The sequence below is a fragment of the Megascapheus bottae genome, chromosome 16 (genome assembly GCF_031878675.1).
Source record: "Megascapheus bottae isolate mThoBot1 chromosome 16, mThoBot2.hap1, whole genome shotgun sequence".
NCBI lineage: Eukaryota > Metazoa > Chordata > Mammalia > Rodentia > Geomyidae > Megascapheus > Megascapheus bottae.
The window spans coordinates 42,460,710-42,482,500 of record NC_143524.1 but is presented as its reverse complement, the minus strand read 5'-3'; the positions used below and the strand labels follow the sequence as shown (position 1 = coordinate 42,482,500).

Below are 21,791 nucleotides of genomic sequence, written 5' to 3'. Positions count from 1 at the left end.
GATGGCTTTTCCTGGTTATTTTCATGATATTTTTTGGCCTGGAGTGGGTTTTTTTTTCAGTGAAAGAGCTGTTTTTATTAAAATATGTATATTAGAGAATTTTTTATTTTTTTCATATATCTTTATTGTAATTAATAGAAGGGTTACATAATATTCACCAGATAGAAGGTAAATTACTTCACAAATATTGATACCCTTTCTCATGTCATGGTCCCCATTTCCCTCCCCCATTCCCCCAGCTCATCTTGATTTCCCCCCTTCCCTATCCTATTTCAAATACCCAATTAAGCATATATAAAATATATCAGATAACAAGGTGAAATATTGTAACAATATGAGATAACCAAGGGACAGCAAAAGAGATGAGAGATAACACAGTATATTAAGAACAACAATCACTCATTATATGGCTTTTGTTTCTATATCCTGGAGGTCCTTACATTTAGCGTCATACTATATAGCTTTATGTATCTAAATTTTATTCTATTGTAAATCTCTGCTAGGAGAGCCCAAGGTTTCTACTGATTATGACAAATGAGGGAGACTATTGGGCCTATGTTCCTTTGAGTCTGGCTTACTTCACTTAATATGATTTTTTTCTAAGTCTTTCCATTTCCTTACAAATGGGAAGATGTCATTCTTTCTGACAGCAGCATAGAATTCCATTGTGTACAAATACCACAACTTGTTGATCCACTCATCAACTGAGGGACATCTGGGTTGGTTCCATATCTTTGCTATGGTAAATAGTGCTGCAATGAACATTGTTGTGCTGGTGGATTTAGTATGTCCTTGTTTCTGGACAAGTGGGTAAATGCCAAGTAGTGGAATTGCTGGCTCATAGGGGAGTTCTATGTTTAGTCTTTTGAGGAACTGCCATACTGCTTTCCATAGTGGTTGAATGAGTTTGCACTCCCACCAGCAGGGTAGTAGTGATCCCTGGCCTGGAGTGGTTTTAAACAGTGATTCTCCAAATCTCAGCCTTCTGAGCAGCTAGGGTCACAAGTGAGAACCCCTGGTGCCTGCTCCTAATTTTTAAGCTGTTGTTTCCTGCCTTATTTTGCTGTATTGCCCTGTTTCCTGGTTTTGCTTTTTTTCTTAAAGGTTTGGCATTTTATTTTATTTTTTGCCAGTCCTGGGCTTGAGCTCAGGGCCTGAGCATTGACCTTGGATTTTCTCAAAGCTAGAGCTCTACCACTTGAGCCACAGCACCACTTCTGGCTTTTTCTATGTATGTGGTACAGAGGAATCCTACCCGGGTCTTTGTGCATGCTAGGCAAGCACTCTACTACTAGGCCAAGCTTCTTGCCCTAGCATTTTATTTTTTATTTAAGTATTTTTTCAAATAGGGTTCAGTTCAATTTATCAATCCCTAATGGGATGGTTGGGATGGGGAGAGATTGGGGAGAAGGATGGAAGGTGTGGTATTGATTAAGATGCATTGCATTCATAAATGGAACCATGCAGTCAGGTCACTAGCTTTCCTGTTAATGTCCACTCCTTTGTTTTAACATTGTTGTTTCTCATTTTAAAGTGAGTTCAGTACTTATGCTTTTAATTCTGCTTGTCTTAGCCTTTGAAACTGAAATTTATTAGGTCAATGATACCTTTTCATTACAAATACTTTGTAAATTAATATTGCAATTACAGCAATTCCCATGAAACCGAATTAATATTTAGAAAGCATGTTTCAAGCTTTTGTTCATGTATTGATATATAATAATGATATTTATATATTAAGAATTTTTTATTGATGTATAATGATAGTGCAAAAAAAGAGGTGTCATCATGCTATTTACACACATGCTTATAATGTAATTTGATCACATTTCTCCCATTTAGTACTACTTCTGGCCTTCTTCCTCTTTCCCAGTGTACTTGTCCCAGTATACTTTTACCTGTTTTAAATTATTTTATTTATTTAGTCGGTCATGGTGCTTGAACTCTGGGCCTGGGCACTGTCCCTGAGCTCTTCAGCTCAAGACTACCCCTTGAGCCACAGCCCCACTTCCGGTTTTCTAGTGATTAATTGAAGATAAGAGTCTCACGTTCTTGGTATGGTGATTCCTCAAAAGACAAACATGTAGCTCTCATATGATCCAGCAATTCTAATCCTTGGCATTTACCCAAATGTCCAGAAAAAAGGGCATACTAAAGCCACTAACACAATGATGTTCATTGCAGCATTATTTATCCTAGAGAAAATATGGAACCAACCTAGATGCCCCTCAGTAGATGATTGGATCAAGAAGATGTGGTACTTATACATAATGGAAAGAATGACATCGTCCCATTTGTAAGGAAATGGAAAAACTTGGAAAAAAAATCATATTAAGTGAAATGAGCCAGACCGAAAGGGACATAGACTCAATGGATTCTCTCATTTGTAATAATTAGTACACATCTAGGACTCTCCTAGCGAAGGATTACAATAACTCAAAACCTAGGTACATAAAATCATATAGGATGATGCTAAATGAAAGAATCTCTAGGATATGGAAACAAGAGCTTTATCTTGTGTGATTTTTGTTCTTAATGTACAATGTTATTTCTCTTTTTTTGCCCTTTGGTTAATCTCATATTGTTACTGCACTTGGCTTTGTTGCCTGGTATGTTGTATATTATATTTATTAGTTTATTTGAAATAGGAAAAGGAAGGGGGAAAACAAGATAATTGGGAGGGGTAAGGGGAAGGAAATGGGGAGAAAACCTGAGAGGGGGTGTCAATGTGTGTGAAGTAAAGCACTTACTACCTGGCGAATGTAACTGTAACCCCTTTATACATTACCCGACAATAAAAAAAAAGGTGTCATGTTCTTTAGTGCCTGGGCTGGCTTTGAACAGCAATCCTCAGATCTCAGCTTCCTGAATAGCTAGGATTACAGGTGTATGTTATCATGCCCAGCTAAATGTATTATTTATTTAATTACTTATGTATTTATTTTTTTAAATTTAAAAAAAAATTTTTTTTGCCAGTCCTGGGCTTGACCTCAGGTCCTGAGCACTGTCCTTGGGCTTTCTCAAGGCTAGAGCTCTACCACTTGAGCCTCAGCACCACTTCCAACTTTTTTTTACGTATGTGGTACTGAGGAATTGAACCCGGGTCTTCATGTATGCTAGGCAAACACTCCACCACTAGGCCAAACTCCCAGTCCCAATTATGTATTTATTTTTTAAATTTGAGCTCAGGGCCTTATGTTTGCTGGACAAATTAATGCTCTATTACTTAAGGTACACCTAAAGCCCTTTTTTTCTTTATGTTTTCAGATAAGATTCTTGTATTTTTTGTCTGGGACAGTCTTGGCCTTCTATCTTTCTACTTCCATCTGAGATTAGAGGTATGTGCTACTAGACCATGTTTGATAAGATGAAGCCTTTCTGGTTTTTGTCCAGGCTGGCCTTGAACAGTGATTGTCCCAATCACTCTGTGTCAAATATCTGAGGTTATAGGAATGAGATAATTTTTTTAGCTTTTTTCTTTCTTCTTTTTTTTTTTATTTGGTTGGTTGAACTCTGAGTCTGGGCACTATTCCTGAGCAATTCAGCTCAAGGCTACCTCTCTACCACATTGACCCACAGTGCCACTTCTGGTTTTCTGGTGGTTAATTGGTAATTAGAGTTTCATGGACTTCCATGCCCAGTCTGGCTTTGAACCATGATCATCAGATCTCAGCCTCCTGAGTAGCTAGGATCATAAGCATGAACCACCAGGGGCTGGCAAGAATGAGATAATATTTTTGGTGTGGGGGGTTGTGCAGGAGTTTGGCCTAGTGGTAGAGTGCTTGCCTAGCATGCAAGAAATCCCGGAGTTAGATTCCTTGGTACCACATACATAGAAAAAGCCAGAAGTGGTGCTGTGGCTCAAGTGGTAGAGCTCTAGCCTTGAGAAAGTCCAAGGACAGTGCTCAGGCCTTGAATTAAAGCCCTAGGATTGCTAAAAAATGAGGTAATTTTTTATTCCATGTTACATAGCATAATTTTTTTGGCATGTAAAATTCTTCACAATTCTTTGATGCTTCATTCAGTGTTGCATGCTATCCAAAGAAATGTGAGTCAGGATATAAGAGAGGCATTGCATACCCATGTTTACTGAAGCACAACAGTTAGCAGTGGAAACATGCCCCACAGCTGATGAATGGATCAAGAAGATGAAATATTAATCAGACATAAAAGAACAGCAAAATGTCATTTGCAAGAATCTAAATGGGTCTCGAGGCCATTATTGTATAACATACAATAATACCACCACATAAAATGCCCCATGCAATTCATATGATCAATCTAATTAGCATGGTATATGCATGTATGAGATATCATGGTTAATCGCTTTTGAAAAATTAATGTGCATTTTCACCTGACTTTTTAGTTTTTAAATTATCTTAAATCTTTAATTAGTTGAACAAAGGAGTTGCCCTTTAACAAAGCAGTTTATGAATGTAATATATTTTGATCAATATCACCCCGTTTAACATTCTCACTCAAACATGCATTTGTAACTAAAGAGGTGACATTGAAAAATGTGAGGAAGGGGAAACATGTCCTGTTGGGTGTGGATATTGGTGGGAGGGGAGAGGGAAAACCAGAAGAGAGACAGAGGAAGAATATGATCAAAATACTTTATGTACAATTGTGAAAATGGAACAATGAAGTTGGTTGAGGTTGGTTTGGGAGCAGCTAGAGGAGATGAGGAGAGTGTTTCTTTGGTGTGCAAAATACTTCCCATCAATATGAAACTTCCTTTAATATTGCACGATATATTTTGATGTGATAATATAGTCTTAAATATGTGTTCTCTTTAGCCCACTACTTGTTGATGCTTTTGAAATGGTTGCTTGTATCAATAAAGTTGTTGTAAAAATAATTGTCCTAAACTTTTGTCTCTGTTTTCCATTATTTTGCCTAAATATTGTTCTCAAAAATGTATATCATTTATTTCTGGCCAGAATGAATATGAAAGAAATGTTAAGAATGTACATGTTAGCCAGACACTGGTGGCTCATGCCTGTAATCCTGGCTACTCAGGAGGCTGGGATCTGAGAATCATGGTTCGAAGCCAACCCAGGGAGAAAAGTCTTCATGAGACTCTTATCTCCAATTAACCACACAAAATCTGGAAGTGGAGCAGTGGCTCAAAGTAGTAGAAATTTAGTCTTGACCACAGAGATGCTCAGGGATAGAGCTTAGGCCCTGAGTTCAGGCCCTACGACCAACAGAAAAAAAAAAAAAGAAAGCACATGGTATAAATACTAAGATCATGCTTTTTATAGATACTGGAAACCAAGTTGAAGCAAAACCAGGTACCCGTGGCTCACACCTGTAATCCTAGATATTCAAGAATTTTTTTTTTTTTTGCCAGTACTGGGCTTGAGCTCAGGGCCTGAGCACTGTCCTTGGACTTTCTCGAGGCTAGAGCTCTACCACTTGAGCCTCAGCACCACTTCCGGCTTTTTTCTATGTATGTGGTACCGAGGAATCAAACCCGGGTCTCCATGCATGCTAGGCAAGCACTTTAACCACTAGGCCAAACTCCCGGCCCCAATCCTAGATATTCAGAAGGCTGAGATCTGAAGATTGCAGCTCAGCTTATGAAACTCTTACCTCCAGTGAATTACCAAAAAGGCTGTAAGTGGAGCTGTGGCTCATGTGATAGAGTGCAAGTCTTCAGCAAAGAAGCTCAGGGATGACGCCCAGGCCCTGATTTCAAGCCCTAAGACTGAAATGCGCACATACAAAAATTGCAAATTTGTTAAGGTAAAAATCGTTAAGATGACAGCAAATCATGTCATTCATTGAAACTTCATGGATGTGGGTGTTATGGAACTTGGGTTTTACTGGACCAGTTGCCAACCACAGAGATCCCAGGAACTCCAGCCTTGCTGTAGCTTCCACAGATGTGTTGCTGGAATTCTCCCAAAGGCTAAAATTGAGATGATTATGTTCTCTCCTGTTTTTTAAATTTTAAGAAGCTCTCCTAGGGAAAAAAAGCAGTGCCCTGTCCACTCTGTGTGAAGCCTGACATTCCTCTACAACCCAAATGTATTTTGATGACCAGAGCAATGGATGATCTGTTGTCAGAGTAAGTTCTTTCCAATAGGCCTACTTTGCATATTATTTTATAGCGGAAGTAGCATAAAATATCTTCCATGATCTTGCTTTCATAATTTTCAACTGACAAAAATAGTATATAAGATAGTAATAGCATTTGGAGGGAGGAAGAGAGGAACATAGTCGAGAAACCACAAAATATACCACACAATTAAGAAAATAAAGCTGGGTGTGTTGTACCCGAATTTCTAGAACCCCAAGAAGACCACCAGAGACCACAGCCAAAGCTAAAAATCCAGACTCCGGCCTCCGCGTACCAACAGCCGGCAACGCTGAAAGGCCCTGAGCAAGAACTTTACACCGCTTTTAAAGGAGGATCACAATTAACCACTGGTTGAATTAGAACTCAGGTGTCTAACTGCTGAGTACCAAGCTGTTACCACCTGGGGTTCAAGTACATGGGCCCCAAACAAGGGGGGAGGGGGTCATTCCCAGAACTTGGAACAATCTTGGCACAACAGGTGCTGCTGTCTCACACCTGTAATCCAAGCTTCTCGGAAGGCTGAGATCTGAGGATGGTGGTGTGAAGCCAGCCCAGGTCAGAATCTTCTTAGATTTACTTTTATTGTCAAGGTGATGTACAGAGAGGTTACAATTATGTAAGTACAGAAATGAGTACATTTCTTGTCCAACGTTGTTACCCTCCATCATTTTTCTCTTTCTCTCTCCCCTCCAAACCTCCCACCCCCACCAAACTGTAAAGTTAATTTCTTTCTCCCTTACTTTCTTTTCTCTCTGTCTCTCTGTCTCTGTCTGTCTCTGTCTTGTCTGTCTGCTCTTCCTCTTCTCTCTCTCTCTCTCTCTCTCTCTCTCTCTCTCTCTCTCTCTCTCTCTCTCTCTCTCTCTCTCTCTCTTCCTCCCTTCCTCCCTCCCTCCCTCCCTCTCCCCCCCCTCTCTCTCTTTCTGTCATGAGGCTTGAACTCTGGTCCTGTCACTATCCCTGAGCTCTTCTGTTCAAGGCTGCTGTCTTACTCCTTGAGCCACAGCACCACTTCCGGATTTCTAGTGGTTAATTGGAGATAAGAATCTTATGGTCTTTAGTACCTGGGCTGGCTTTGAACCATGATCCTCAGATCTCAGCCTTCTAAGTAGCTAGGATTACAGGCGTGAGCCACCACGCCCTGGTATGAATTGCTTTTGCTTGAACCAACTTTTGATAGTAATGCAGCATGCACCCTAAGTGGAGAAGTCTCTAATAGGTTTCAAGTTCTAATTACAACCCTTATATCTGAGCTCCTGGGTGCGTGCTCTCTCTCTCTCTCTCCTTCCTTCATCTTTCCCCTCCTTCCCTTCTTTCCTCCCTCCCTCTCTCCTTTTCTTCCTTCCTTCTTTTATTGCCAGCCATGGGGCTTGAACTGGATGCTGTCCCTGAGCTCTTCAGTTCAAGGCTAGCACTCTATCACTTTGAGCCACAGTGCCACTTCTGGATTTCTGGTGGTTAATTGGAGATAAGGGTCTCATAGACTTTTGTGCCTTGGCTGACTTTGAACGAGAATCCTCAGATCTCAGCCTCCTGAATAGTTAGGATTACAGGTGTGAGCCACAAGCGCCTGGCACTATTTCTTTATACTAAAGTAAGGGGTGTTCTTTAAAATAATTATCTTAACTACAAAAAATACACTCAGATAATAACTCTGTAAAATAATTTTCTTTTATAAGAAAAGCATATTCAGGGAACTTTATTATTATTTTTTCAATCAAATAGACACAGCTTTCATTTTCTCAAGCATGCGTAATCCAACCTGACTATAAAATGTACCCAACTGACAAATTACACATGGAGAAGGAGCTCATGCATGTCAAGCCGGCAGTTATTCCACATATAAGGGCAGCCGGTCCGGCAATGCTTATTGTATCTGTTGTCTCATCACAAGCTAGGAGAAAAATGGTTTTCCAGTATCTTTTGCTTAGCCAGTAATCCAATTTGAGATGGTTCTCCATGTCAAATTAACACTCTTAATTAAGCAATTTTACTTTTTGAGTGCTAACCATCAATGTCTCAGTGGCCACCACTTTCCTAAACTTTCCTTCTACCTGAGCATTCAGCTTCTTTGCTACGTAACTGCATCTGAATAACATCGTCTGTTCCAGTGAGAGCGGCTCAAGAGCATCTGCAGCTGGCTGGCCTCCCATTCATTGAGTCTAGCAGGTTTTGAGCTATAATGATGCTCTGGGTTGGCTTTGTTTCATTATTGCATACTACATACAGCAGACACACAGATTTCCCATTGACTTCAACAACAACAGCAAAATAAAGCCCCCCCAAACCTCCTTTGTCCATTTCCTTGGACAGATCAACATTCGAAATCAACTTTTCTTTGTAGTTGCCATTAGTAGGGTGTCACACCACTTAAGTTTTGGTAACTACCCACTGTGTATTGTCCGTGAGGCAATCACTTTGCTTTGATCACTGTTCTAATTCTGCATCTTGAATCTGGAGCATATCCCACAGTGCTCTGTGTATTATAATTGACTCAATCTGCATCCATGGTTCAGTGTTTTGTGAGTTTTTTGTTAATCAGCAGGACCCAGGTTATGAATGTCACAGGAGTCATGGAATCATGTATCACTACCAGACTGCTGTAGTTTCTCCACAATGTAAACAAACACTTTCTCAGCCTGTCCATTCCCAGCCTGCCTGACCCTGACTATCCTCACAATATAGCAGACAGGCCTTGAACGGCTAGTGAGACATGTGTGTGTCTGTCATGTACTCATATGAATCCTGTCTTGTCTCTCAAAATTCGCATTATTATGATTTACTTATCATTAATTTATATTGCTGCATAAGAAGCTCCTAGATTTATTGAATTACAAGTCCCACCTGCAGTTGTCTTGGCAGGGCTCCACCAAATGATTTTACAGGCCTTATAGGGCCCGTGAAAGCTGGCTGTTCCCCCCATGATTTCAGGAAAGGGTAGGTTGATTTCTGATAGTCATGTCTGTAACTCTGTAACACTGGAAGCAACTTTGGGAGTACATTACGTAACACGAAGACCTTTTTTTTAGTGAGAATATGTGAATTGCATGTAGTGGGGGGTTTGTTATGACGCATCCATGTGTGTGTACGACACAGCTGGTTCACCAGTAGGATGGCACTGGATATGATATTAAGTGAAATAAAGCAGCTCCACAAGGAAGGGTGCTGCAGGCATTCTGTCATCTATGGATCCTGGGGGGAGGGGAGGAGTAGGGAGGCAGACACAGGAGAATAAAAGGGGGCTGTAAGGTGGGTGTGGAAAGGGGAGGAGCAGTTTGTCATTTTCTGGGAAAAACACTGAAATTAGAGGCATCCCAACTTGATCTTCCATGGACAGAGAGCTCCAGAAAGTCTGCTATTGTCTCTGGCAAAGGCATGGGAAAACCGATATTAGCTGTTTCAGGTCTCTAAGTATCAGAGATGCATCAGGCCTCAAGTCTTTTGAAATCAGAAACTCCTTCATTGTGAGGAAGTAACTCCCCTTTGGGTTGTAAATGGCCTCTATCCCCATAGAGACTGCTATGGGGCATCTTCAGATGTAAATATGGGCGAGCCATGCCAGGCATGGAAAGAGTATGTGCAATATTAAAGGCATATCAATGTTAGTCATGCATTTTGAATTTCCTAAGGGCAAGAATTAAATGATGATTGAATGGGATACTTTGGCTTTTGGGCGGGTGGGGGCGGGAGGAGGCTGTGTGTGTGTGTGTGTGTGTGTGTGTGTGTGTTTATGTGTGTGTGTTTGTATATGCATGTGTGCCAGTATTGAACTCAGGGCCTCGAGCTCTTCTTGGCCTTTTTCATTCATGGCTGGTACTCTACTCTTTAAGCTATATTTCCTTTTTTTGTTGTTGTTGCTGTTGGTCTTCCGGCTTGAACTCTGGGCCTAGGCACTGTCCTAGAGCTCTTCAGCTCAAGGCTAGTGCTCTACCACTTTGAGTCACAGTGCCACATCTGATTTTCTGGTGGTTAATTAGAGATAAAAGTCCCACAGACTTTTTTTTTTGCCAGTCCTGGGCCTGAGCACTGTCCTTGGACTTTCTCAAGGCTCTAGCACTTGAACTTCAGCACCACTTCTGGATTTTTCTTCCCTATATATTGGTACTGAGGAATCGAACCTGGGTCTTCGTGCATGGTAAGCAAGCACTAGGCCAAACTCCCAGCCCCTCTCACAGACTTTTGTACCAGGGCTGGCTTTGAACCGGGATCCTCAGATCTCAGCCTCCTGAGTAGCTAGGATTACAGGCATGAGGCACCAGTGCCCGGCCTTCTGGCTTTTTTTTTTGCTGGTTTACCAGAGATAGTAATCTCATGGAGTTGTCTGCCTGGGCTGGCTTTGAACCCTTTCCTGTGTAGTGAGGATTACAGGTATAAGGTACTAGTGTCTGGCTAGTAACAGTTTTTTTCCTATTGAGTCACATGAGTTTGGGCCAAATCTGAGAAGTTCAGCAAATGGAATTATAAAAGACTCTAGGGCAGGAATATCGTGTTGAAGATTTTTGACTTTAACTTTCAGTGCTAAAATTTACATTTTTGGGATCCCAATAACTTTGTAAGAAAAGGGGTTTTACAGTTAATGAGAAAAGGAAGCAGGACACCAATAGGAAGGGGTGGCCGTGTCCTGAGAAACCCTTCAGTGGTCAGCAGATCCTGGCCTTCCCATCTTGAGGGGACCGAGGGTTAGAGGGGCTGCATTTCCCCCTCCATCATTGAACCCAGGGCTGAAGAAGGGTCGCAGAGGTCCACCAAAATCACATTCACTGAAGGTGAAGATGAGGGAGCCTTGGTCAGTGATATTGTAGAAGGAGACAATACCAGCCTCATAGTCCAGGAAAATGCCAACTTGGCATGGTGGCACCTGAAGGTGGAGAGAGGACTGAGGGCAGGTGCCAGCCTCATACGTCTCCTTTTTCCACAACCAAATTGCCCAAAAGCCATTCTCAGGGCTGAGCAAGAAATGTCCCTTCCTCTGCACAGAGTTCCTACAAACCCCCAGGTCCCATGACTCTTTTTCTGTCACATCTACCTCCCAGTAGAGTTTTCCAGAGGTGATGATCTGGGTACCCAGAACCATGGGATAATTATCAAATCTCTCTTCACTCTCGGGCACCTCTTGTTGGATGTTTCCAAGCTTCACTTGTCTTCTATCCTTAGAAATGATGAGCCATGGATTGGCTGTATCTTGATCCAGAGTGATGTATACTGCAGAATGACGAGAAAGAGGATGACTGTCAGGTGTGTGTCCATGGGCTGGGGTGGGTCAGTAACCACGTACATGTGGATTTGTGTAAACGCCAAAGGTAAGAAGTTCATCATGTGAGAACATGATGCACCAGCTACTCTGGCTGCTTTGTTAATCTTTGAAGGAAATTTCCCTAATTTGTTTCCGCCCTACCTACTCCAACCCTCCACCTTCCCTCTCTGCTACCATCTCCCCAAGCCTAGATCCACTCTGCACTCCCATGCTCCTCTGCTCCAGCCCCACCAGGCTTAGAAGCTGCCTCACCTCCGTATGTCCTCAGCATCTTCTTTATCCCTGGTACGTGGTACATGCTTCTGACGTCTGGGGAGACAATGTCCACCTTCTTCAGGTTCCAAGATTCAATCCTGGGGGAAAGAGAGTTTGAGATTGCTCTTTTCCACTCTTCTCCCTTACCCCAAGGCCCAAGGCCCATCTTTGTGGATGATTCTGATAATTTAATTCCATAAACATTTATACTCACCTGTTATATTCAAGCATCCAGATAAAAGGCAAAAATAAAGTAGGATTTAGTTTCTATCCAAAAGTTCCTGGTCCATGAATTAGCCACTCAAAAGAGAGAAGTGGAGCCCTGACTCAAGTGGTAGAGTGGTAACCTTGAGCAAAAAAGCTCAGGGATAGTGCCCTGAGTTCAAGCCCTGGAACCAGTCCCAAAGCAGAGTCTCTTAGCTGGGTGTAACAGCTTATGCCTATAATCCTAGGTACTCATGAGGTAGAGGTTGAGGACTGTGGCTTGAAACTAGCCTTGAAGAAAAGACTGTTTCAATCAATGAGCTTGGTGTGGTGCTGCACACATGCCTCTCAGCTATGCAGGAGGTAAAGATAGGAGGACTGAGGTCTAAGGTTGGCCCCATTAAATATATGAGACGATCTGAAAAATGACTAAGGCGATAAAGGGTACATGGTTTAAGTAATACAGTGCCTGCTTAGAAAATGCAAGACTCTGAGATCAAGTCCCAGTGCTTCTTAAAAACAAACAGAAAGCAACTCAGCACTCAGAACTTTCCAGATGTCCTTATGTGTTGGGCCAAACTATGTGAAGATCTTATAAGTTGGGGTAATTTTCCAATTGAGATGTCAATTTATTAGTCTTCTAGGACCAGAATGTTTTTTTAATAAATGGAAGATCAGTTCTTTGAGGATAAATAGTGAGACACAGGAGAAATGTCAATGTGTACATTCCCAACTCATTGGCAGAGCTGCTTTTTTCTACCCTCTCTGATAAGGAAGAAAACATCTCCTTACCTTTCTAGGACAGTTCTTACCTCCTAAGGAAAAAAGAGACAGAGTTAAGTGCTGGAGATGTAATCCACTCCTGAGATTTCACCCATGTAAATGACATGCTGCCACCCTATGAGGGCTTCAGGGCTCTTGTGTGACTTCTCTAGAGAAGTCTGACCAGCTTCTATCAGAAAGGTTGTGTGGATATTTATGGAGTAACTAGAAAACTAGTATCACCTATAGCTAAACAAAAAGAGGGGGCCCTCAGTTTAAAGATTCTAATGCAGAAAACAAAAATAAGGAAGACTAGATTCTTGGTTGGAGGAGTAGACCAGAGCAAAGAGCCCAACCGAGCTAATATAGCCTGTACTGGTGTTACTGGATGGCTATTGGGAAAGAATAGTCAGATGCTCAGAAATGGCCCCCTCTCACTTGTGGGCTCAAAAGGATTTGTTGATCTTGTACATTATTGGTTATAGTTGTCTATTGTATCTGAAGTTAAACCAATTGAGAATATTATTTGGTAGGGAATGGGAAGTCTTACGTGGTATCTGAAAAGTTCCTAAGCCCAGTCAAAATGGCATCTAAAAATTCAATATAGGGCAGAAGAGAGCCCGTTGAGTGAAATGAATACAACCAGATTCTTTGCACATCCACAAAGAAATGTTTTCATGACTCTAACCAAGGGACAGTGAGGAAGTATGGAAAAAGAGCTCTAGAATGTTAGAGCAGCAGGGATTTCTGAACCCATGAAGTCTATAGTTCCCCAAACTGAGGCCAACATGTCACTAGTCAGATGATTTCCAGTAGAATGGACAGTGATGCTTTCTTAAAGAGGTATGAACTCATTTTTAATCCTAACTCAGCTGCTTCACTCCGGTGAACCCAATCAACTCATTTAGCTTTCATGTCTCACTAAGCCTCTGTGCATCTCTCCTTCATCCTCTCATCTGTGAAATGAATTCTGGAGAGTGCTAGCTAAGAATGCGCAGTTCTGATTACTGTTAGGAACAAGTTAGAATGACTTCTCCCTGCCCCTTTCCCCCACCCCCAACTCCCCAGCACAGTAACACCAGTACAGGATATCTTAGCTAGTACTTCTTTGGGAAAAATTGTTACAAGCTAAATTTATTCAGAAAAAAGAATAAGGTAATTTAAAGATATGTTAAAATCATTTAGTAATTCAGAGAAACAGCAGGAAGTGTGAAGATGCATGTATGACTAACATTAGGGTCAATTCTTGATGGCCCCAGGTCATTCTATATTTTTAGGCAAAGAAAATGGCCCAGCTTATTTTCATATCGCGCAGGTATGCAGAGAATTAGTGAATGAACTACCACCGCTCAGTGTTCAGTTCACTCTTGTCAGTTTCACTTTTTATACTCTTATCACTGGCAGATAGTCACTTGAAAGCTATTTTTCTCAGAATCCTTTTATGTATGTAATGTTACAAAACACACAAGCTGGGTGCTGTTGGTGGTTCACACCTTTAAACTTAGCTGTTGTGGAAGCTGAGATCTGAGGATTGCAATTTGAAGCCAGTATGGGTAAGAAAGTCCATGAAGTTTTCATCTCCAAAGACCCATCAAAAAGCTGGGAAGTGCAGCTATGGTTTAAGTGGCAGAATGCTAGCCTTGAATGTTCTAGGCCAGGCCCTATGGTTAAGCTCTAGTACACACACACACACACAGGCAATCTGTTTTAAGGATGAGAAACTTGATGCCCAGAAAGATGAAGGAACTTTCTCAAGTTTCCCACACTTGCTCTATGTTAGACACTTACCAAGGACATTGAATATTGCTTCCTAAATCTATAGCCTTCTATGCCTTGAATGCATACTATTCATGAGCTGCATTCCAATTTAAGAATACCCCAAGGATTAGGACTCTGTTTGGTGTAAGAGTTGCTTCAGACAGCACTCTCCGTTACTCCCTGAATCTCTCACCTGTAGCATCTCCAATGCTGAACTCCGATGCCTCCACTCCAGCTCTGAGATGAGTTCCTGTAGGGCCTGGCTCTGCTGGGCCAGCTCTGTCTCTGTCTCCCCAAAAATTCTGAGCTCTTCTCTTTCATCCCTCTCCAGCTTTTGCAGCTGCCTTTGTTCCTCTTCAGCCAGGAAGTTTTTCTGCTGTGAGAACTCTGCGTGAATCCTCAATTTGTGCGTCTCTACCTTCCTCTTTGGTGTCAAGAAAAGGAAAGAGATAGCTTTTTAATGGAATGCTCCTGATCTTTGGAGAAGGAGATGTTTCTCTCTCTTGGAGATTCACCCTTATGGTTATGTTTGGATATAAAAACATGGGACACTTAACTGTGCAGGGGCGATGGGCAGGTGTGAGGCTCCTGGGGCGAGGGGAGAATGGCATGGCTGGGGGTTCACTTATCTGTCCTACAACCACAGCTATATTAATCTCTGGCACCAGCAGATTCTTTTCTGTACTTCTCTTCCCAAACCTAGTCACTACCCAAATGACCTCTCTTCTTTCTGCGTCAGTGAGTTACAGAGTAAACCCCATCCTCACTCCTAATGGCTTCACAAGGACGGGCTCATAATACTCTTCCTAGGTTGTGGAGTGAGGGGCGGGCCTGACAGTCTTTGCTTGTTGGTACCTGAAGGTCATCTGATGATCACACAGGGTGATCTCCTTTATCACCACAGCCTGGCTCAGCCTTCCTTAATCCCAAACCTTTCTCTTCTGATGCTTATTGGTTGTAAACTCCTTCTATTCCTCTCCTCCCAGCAAATCACAGTGCGGAATAGACTTCAGTTTTCCATTATACTTTGAGCTAGTGATCTGGTCACGGCTGGTAACCACATGGCCAGACTGATTTTCCTACCTCAAAACTTGATGGATCATTTAAAGTCTGTGTTTTTGTTTGTTTGTTTTGTGGGTCTGAGGCTTGAGCTCAGCCTGGGTGCTGTCCCTGAGCTTTTCAGCTCAAGGCTACCACCCTACCCTTGAGACAAGTGCCATTTCCTGTTTTTTAGAGGTTAATTAGAAATAAGAGTCTCAGGTCCTTTTGTACCTGGGGGCTGGCTTTGAACCTTGATCCTCAGATCTCAGCCTCCTGAGTGGCTAGGATTACAGGTGTGAGCCATCACGCCCGGCTTAAAGTCTGTTTGTTTGTCTTTTTCACAATCCTTCTTTAGCATTTTCTAAGAGGTCTAACAAGTAGGCTTTTCCCTGAACCCTCCTGAGATTGGGCTCAGAGTGGTGGGAATTTAAAAAAAATAGCTTGAGCCTTTTAGTATCAGTACCTTTTCCAGTGATTTATGATCTTTGTGCCTTGGTGGGAGCTTTCTTTTCTTTTTCTTTTTGCCAGTCCTGGGCTTGAGCTCAGGGCCTGAGCGCTGTCCTTGGACTTTCTCAAGGCTAGAGCTCTACCACTTGAGCCTCAGCACCACTCCCAGCTTTTTTCTATGTACGTGGTACCGAGGAATTGAACCCGGGTCTTCGTGTGTGCTAGGTAAACACTCTACCACTAGGCCAAACTCCCGGTCCCTCAATGGGAGCTTTCTTTGAGAGAAAGTCTACTTCCCTATATCTGGAGACCTAGGAGAGATGTTCTTGGAGAGTTAGATATATTCCAATTCTATCACTCCTTAGGTAAGACAAAGCTTTAAGGATTTCTTCGGCCTAAGTCCCTAGACCCTGTCCAGCCTTTGGGTTCTTGCCTTCCAGTCTTCTCTTTTCATGGCAAGATCCATCTCCAACTTCTCAGTCAACATCTGCTCTTTTCTCAGTTTTCCTAAGGCTGTTTGGAGCTTCTCCTGCAGAACAGAAGAGATGGTTAAATCCCCAGGCAGACCAAGAAGTTGTACGTGTGTGTGTGTGTGTGTGTGTGTGGTAGGGGGAGTATGGCTTGATCACCCTAATTCTAACATCTGGAATTCTGAAAGACTCTGGAAAAAGCTTAGTGTGTTTTACAAAGGAGAGCTGCACCAATGGGGCGGGAGGCGAAGCGTAAACATGAGCCTTCCAGCATTTCCTGACAGCACAGCTCATGCCCCTGAGGAATGAGAAGGTTAACGTTTAGCCTGAAATGCTCTTATTTCCCAGCTTCTCAAGTCCAGGGGCAACACTCCTATCCCTTCTTGGTGTATGGGGGGAAACAAGGCACTTATTGGGATCCGCTTTATACCTGTTTGTCTCTGTGTTAGGGACTCACCTGGTACACCTGAGCAGCATCTTCCAGAGAGACCATGGCGTGATCTCGGTGTTTCCGGGACTGGACACACACCCAGCAGAGGGCCTGTTCATCTTTCTCACAAAACAGGTGAAGCTTTTCTCCATGAGTCACACACTGGGCCCCTGGTGTGCCCTTCTTGGTACCCTCTTGGCCTATCTGTTTAAGGTTGTCCACCATGTTGGCTAGGTGCCGGTTAGGCCTGAAGTTCCTGACCAGAAAGTGTTTCCGGCACACAGGACACACACTGCCTCCATCTTTCCCAACCTGAGAGATGCATTCCTGGCAAAAGCTATGGCCACACTCGATGCTCACGGGCTCCACCATGGGATCCAAGCAGATGGAACAGGTGACCTCCTCCCACATCTTTGCCAGGGGCATCTCTGCATCCATTGAGTGATGTTCCTGTGAAGCAGCCCTGTGGAGATGGAGAAGGAAGGAAAAGGGTTTGCATGAGAAAAACAAAAACAAGCCCCATGTGGTGGTACATGCCTTTAATCCCAAACCTAGGACATGGAGGCAGGGAGGATCAAGACTTTGAGAACATTGCAAGTTCTAGGCCAGCTTGGGTGACATAGCCAGACCCGGCCCCCGAAAACCATCTCCCTCAAAGCAATGTCAAGGAAACATGTGTGAGAATAAAAAGAGAGGTGTTAAAAACGATAACAGCCAGACACTTGTTCTCCAAAGTCTGGCCTATTGATTGAGACCGATAAAAAAGAGAAAACCAGGTTTCTAGAAGAAGCAGAAGAAAGTGGTGGGAATGTCAGAACCCAAGCATGGCATCCATCCCCGAATACATCCTCGCTGTCCAGGCTTTTCCCATCCACTGTGTCCCATCACACGTCTGCGGTGCAGAGACGCTGATCATAACAGCAAGACAGGCGGTCATTCTGGTCAGTGATGGACTGTGCGTGGTGTAGGATGTTGCAGTGCTGGGTTATACTGTATAGTCCAGGTGTGGAGCAGGCTAGACTCTAGGTTAATCTAAATCCATTCCCTGATGTTTGCACAAAGGTTAAATCACCTAAGAGCACATTTCTCAGATAAGATCCTTGTTCTTAAAGTTAGGCCACGCCTGGCTGCGTAGCATATGTGCACACACAAATATGTGTATTTATTCTGATAGTCTCCCATATAAAATATATGTGCATGGGTATGTACCTCTATAGGCGTATATATGCACATGTGCCTATAAGTATGCATAGAAACGTGTCTATGTATATGTGTTATGTATGCAGTGAGCAACCACCTGAGGTTGTTTTTCCTGAGCTGCTCAAAACCTAGTTCCTGTCTCAGTTTTCTGCAGGGCACCCTGAACCCACGGAAGCTTCTTAGCTGACCACCTCTCCCCTCTATCAGGAGTCTGCCGGTGGTCCTCTGGGCTGGGTGATGGACTGGGTGATGGTCTGGATTTCCCCACTCCCCCACCCCCACCCCCAACTCCGGTGCCAGCAGCTTCAGGCTAGCCAGAGCCTTGAGCAGGTGGGACTAAAATCACACACAGCCAAGGCCTCTTCCAACCCCCCCAAACCCCCCAAACCAGGTAGGAGTCGGGGTGGGGGGCGCCCTGCGCCACTTCAAGCCATCCTAGGATCAAAGGAGGAGCAAGTGGGGAGGCTGTAGGGTGGTGACTGGAGGGGACACGGGGGGCCCCAGATCTGGGGCAGGGGGACTAGGGGCCCTGGGCAGGGCGCGGTACCACCATCAGGCGCTTCACTCACCGGACCAGGGAATTGAGAGTCGGCAGCCAGCTGCTTATTTCACTTTCAATTTCCTCTTCAAGGAGAGTCCTGCAGAGGAGGAGGAGCCGGGCCCGGGCGGAAAGCAGGGGGGGGGGGGGGGGCAAGCGGAGAAGGCGGGGCCCGGAGGGGAAGGGGCGGGGAGAGGGCGGGGCAGGGAGAGGGAGGGCTCAGGTGCAGGGCAGATGAAACTCACGATGTCTTTGGAGATCCTATAAAATAATATTTTAGGAAATGAACTCCAAGAAATGGAAACGAGAGGATTTTGTGGTTGCTGCTGTTTTTGCTGCCTTTCCCTCTGTCTGGCTGGTTCGTCCATCAGTCTTTGGGAGGGTAAGGGGGAGGCCCAGAAAAGGAGGGACAAAGGGTAAACAGAGGTGCTCACTGAACGCTAGGTGGAAAATGATCTACACAACTTGCGGGTGGGGATGGGAGGAAAAAACCTGGGAGAAACTCATACAATATCAATACACTCATTTGAAACAGCCTCGCCATGTTCACAAAGGTTCTTCATAGCAATATAAAAACTCTAGAAAATAGTAATGTTTATGGCAATACTGCTTTTAAAATGTAAGTATCTTTTCTGTATGGGTACCCAAATTAGTTCCCTATTACTGTAATTCATTAGCCAATAAATAAATACATGAAATTTGAAAAAAAAAAAAAACCTGAGAGAGAGGGAGAGGAGTGACATGGTTCAAAAAGAAATGTACTCCTGAGCTGATTGATGGAATTGTAACTCCTCTGTACATCACCACTACAATAATGATAAAAGATCTATCTATCTATCATCTATCTATCTATCTATCTATCTATCTATCTATCTATCTATCTATCTATCTATTTTTTGCCAGTCCTGGGCTTGAGTTCAGGGCCTGAGCTCTATCCTTGGGTTTTCTCAAGGCTAGAGCTCTACCACTTGAGACATAGCACCACTTCTGGCTTTTTTTTCCTACATATGTGGTACTGAAGAATCGAACCTGGGTCTTCGTGCATGCTAGTAAGCACTCTACCACTAGGCCAAACTCCCAGCCCCAGAAGATCTATTTTTAAAAACTGCTGAGAATGTCATTTTGGGTGCATGCTCGCAGAAGAGTCCTCTTTTTCATCAGAAGCCACACAGTGTAAGGCGGGAAGTTCACACAGCTGTTTTCTGGACTTATGTCTTCATGGGGTGCTTGGAGGCTGTGTGTTGTAGATGCTGCCCAGAGTTCTGGATGTCTAGAAGTGCGCCTGGCCCTGCCTCCCTCCACAGGCCAACAAGTGCTTCTGACTCCCACAGTCATATTCACCCATCCTTTCAAATCTGAGGAATTTATCCCACATGACTTCCACATGGGTGTCATACCGATGAGTGGTAAGAGGAGGCTGACATTTAATGAGCATCGACTGTAGGCTTGTCACTCCACCCAGAATTATTGTAGGCTATCATGTTATAAGATAGAACATGATAGATAGATAGATAGATAGATAGAACATCCTCATATTCTCCCCAATTTTTAAACATATACCAGTTGTACAAAGGGGTTTGTTTCATTGTGATGTTTACACATATCGTATATACCCCGATGAAACCCATCCCTCTATTACTCTTTCCTCTCGTCTCCCTCCTTCTTGGACCATCGTAGGCTTTTTGGGGGGAGGAGAGCAGGTTGGTCCTAGGGCTTGAACTCAGGGCCTATGTGCTGTTTCTGAGCTTTTTTTTTTTTTTTGTAAATGGAGCTAACCATTTGTCCTCTTGAATTACTATGTCATTTTTGCACTTAGCATATTTCCCTCTACATTCATCCATTTGGCATCATATGGTGGAACTGGCTTCCTTTTGAATGCTGATATGTCTCTGTATACGTATATAGTTTGTTTATCCATACATCTGCCAATAGACTGTCAGGCTGTTTCCCATGTCGGGCTATTTGGTTTAAGCTATGCCAATCATTTCTACTCACAGAGGGGAGATACTAAAGCTGAAAAGAGTTGAAATTTTATTAATATTTATGGATCTAGGAAATGTAATAATGTGCTAGTACCTGTGGACATTAGATTCCTGGCTCCTTTGAGTGTGGACTTGCTCCCCAGCTCTCTGTAAGGGCCTTCAGCCTTGCACTGGAGATACACCAATGGTCCTTTTCTCGTTCTGTGGCTTTTGAGGTCTTGAACTGAAGATCTACTGGTTCCAGTGCTTCTTCAGATTGGAAATGATTAAGGTAAGATTGTTTTTGTTATTCTTTTGTTTTGTTTGTATGTGTGCTGGCCCAGCCCCTGATTTTTTTTTTTCTATCAAGGCTAGTGCTTTACCACTTGAGCCACAGCTCTACTTCTAATCTTTTGGTGGTTAAATTGGAGGTAAGAGTCTCATGGACTTTCCTGCTCACAGGAAAGTCCTTTGAACTCTGATCCTCAGATCTTAGGCTTGAGCACTAGTTCCCTGTTGAATGTAAGACTTTTTTTTCTGGTGCCAGTCCTGATGTTGGAACTTAGGACCTGAGCACTGTCTCTGAGATTTCCACCCCCCTACCCCCTGGCTAGTGCTCTACAACTTAAGCCATAGTAAAATATTACTACTATTACTACTACTTCTTCTACTATTTGGTACTTAATTAGATAGAGTCTCTAGGACATTCCTGCCCAGGCTGACTTCGACCCACAACCCTCGGATTTCAGCCTCCTGAGTAGCTAGGATTATAGGTGTAAACCATTGTCATATAGCCCAGTTTAAGATTTTTAAGCTTCTGTGATCATATGAATTAATCCAGTAAATGCCATGTTATAACTATATATTTTCTATTGGTTCTCTTTCTTAGAAAACTCACTAATAGAGGAGTTACTTTTCCACAGTTGATCAATGACAAATGGAAAATATGAACCAACCTTCCTTCCTTCCTTCCTTCCTTCCTTCCTTCCTTCCTTCTTCTTTTCTCTTCCCCTTCCCTTCTCTTTTTCCCTCCTCCTCCTCCTCCTCCTCCTCCTCCTCCTCCTCCTCCTCCTCCTCCTCCTCCTCCTCCTCCCCCTCCTCCTCCTCATCCTCCTCCTCCTCCTCTTCCTCCTCCTTCTCCTCCTCCTCCTCCTGCTTCCATCTCCTCACACACCTCCAACAAGGTCTTACTATGTATCACAGATAGCCCTTGAACTCATGATCTTCTTGCCTCTGCTGGGATTACAGGCATACACCATCACATCCAGCTTCCCTTTTCTTCTCTTTGGACCATGTCAAGCATCATTCCTCTTGGAATTCTTCTGATGAGCAAGTTTCCAACTGAGGGATCTGCTCAGTCTTTTTTTGAAAGTAACTGTGAATTCT

At 43.2% G+C, this 21,791-nt stretch overlaps 1 protein-coding gene across 1 annotated transcript; it reads right to left on the bottom strand.

Moving 5' to 3' along the window:
• Positions 1 to 10,571: 10,571 nt before the first annotated feature.
• Trim21 (tripartite motif containing 21) lies at positions 10,572 to 18,557 on the bottom strand. Its single transcript, XM_090348299.1, has 7 exons — positions 18,476 to 18,557; positions 16,734 to 17,169; positions 16,240 to 16,335; positions 14,512 to 14,742; positions 12,591 to 12,613; positions 11,592 to 11,692; positions 10,572 to 11,287 (listed from the first exon to the last, which is right to left on the bottom strand). The coding sequence occupies exons 2-7, from the start codon at positions 17,142 to 17,144 to the stop codon at positions 10,719 to 10,721; spliced, it is 1,431 nt and encodes a 476-aa protein (XP_090204425.1). The 5' UTR covers positions 17,145 to 17,169; positions 18,476 to 18,557; the 3' UTR covers positions 10,572 to 10,718.
• Positions 18,558 to 21,791: the final 3,234 nt, after the last annotated feature.

What these genes read in the sequence shown, in the direction of transcription:
- Trim21 (XM_090348299.1), bottom strand. Translation starts at nt 17,144, where the DNA reads ATGGATGCAGAGATGCCCCTGGCAAAGATGTGGGAGGAGGTCACCTGT. An exon ending in ATGCTGCTCAGGTGTACCAG is followed by an intron (nt 16,336 to 16,733) that starts GTGAGTCCCTAA and finishes TCTGTTCTGCAG; the next exon opens with GAGAAGCTCCAAACAGCCTT. An exon ending in CAGCATTGGAGATGCTACAG is followed by an intron (nt 12,614 to 14,511) that starts GTGAGAGATTCA and finishes TTTTTTCCTTAG; the next exon opens with GAGGTAAGAACTGTCCTAGA.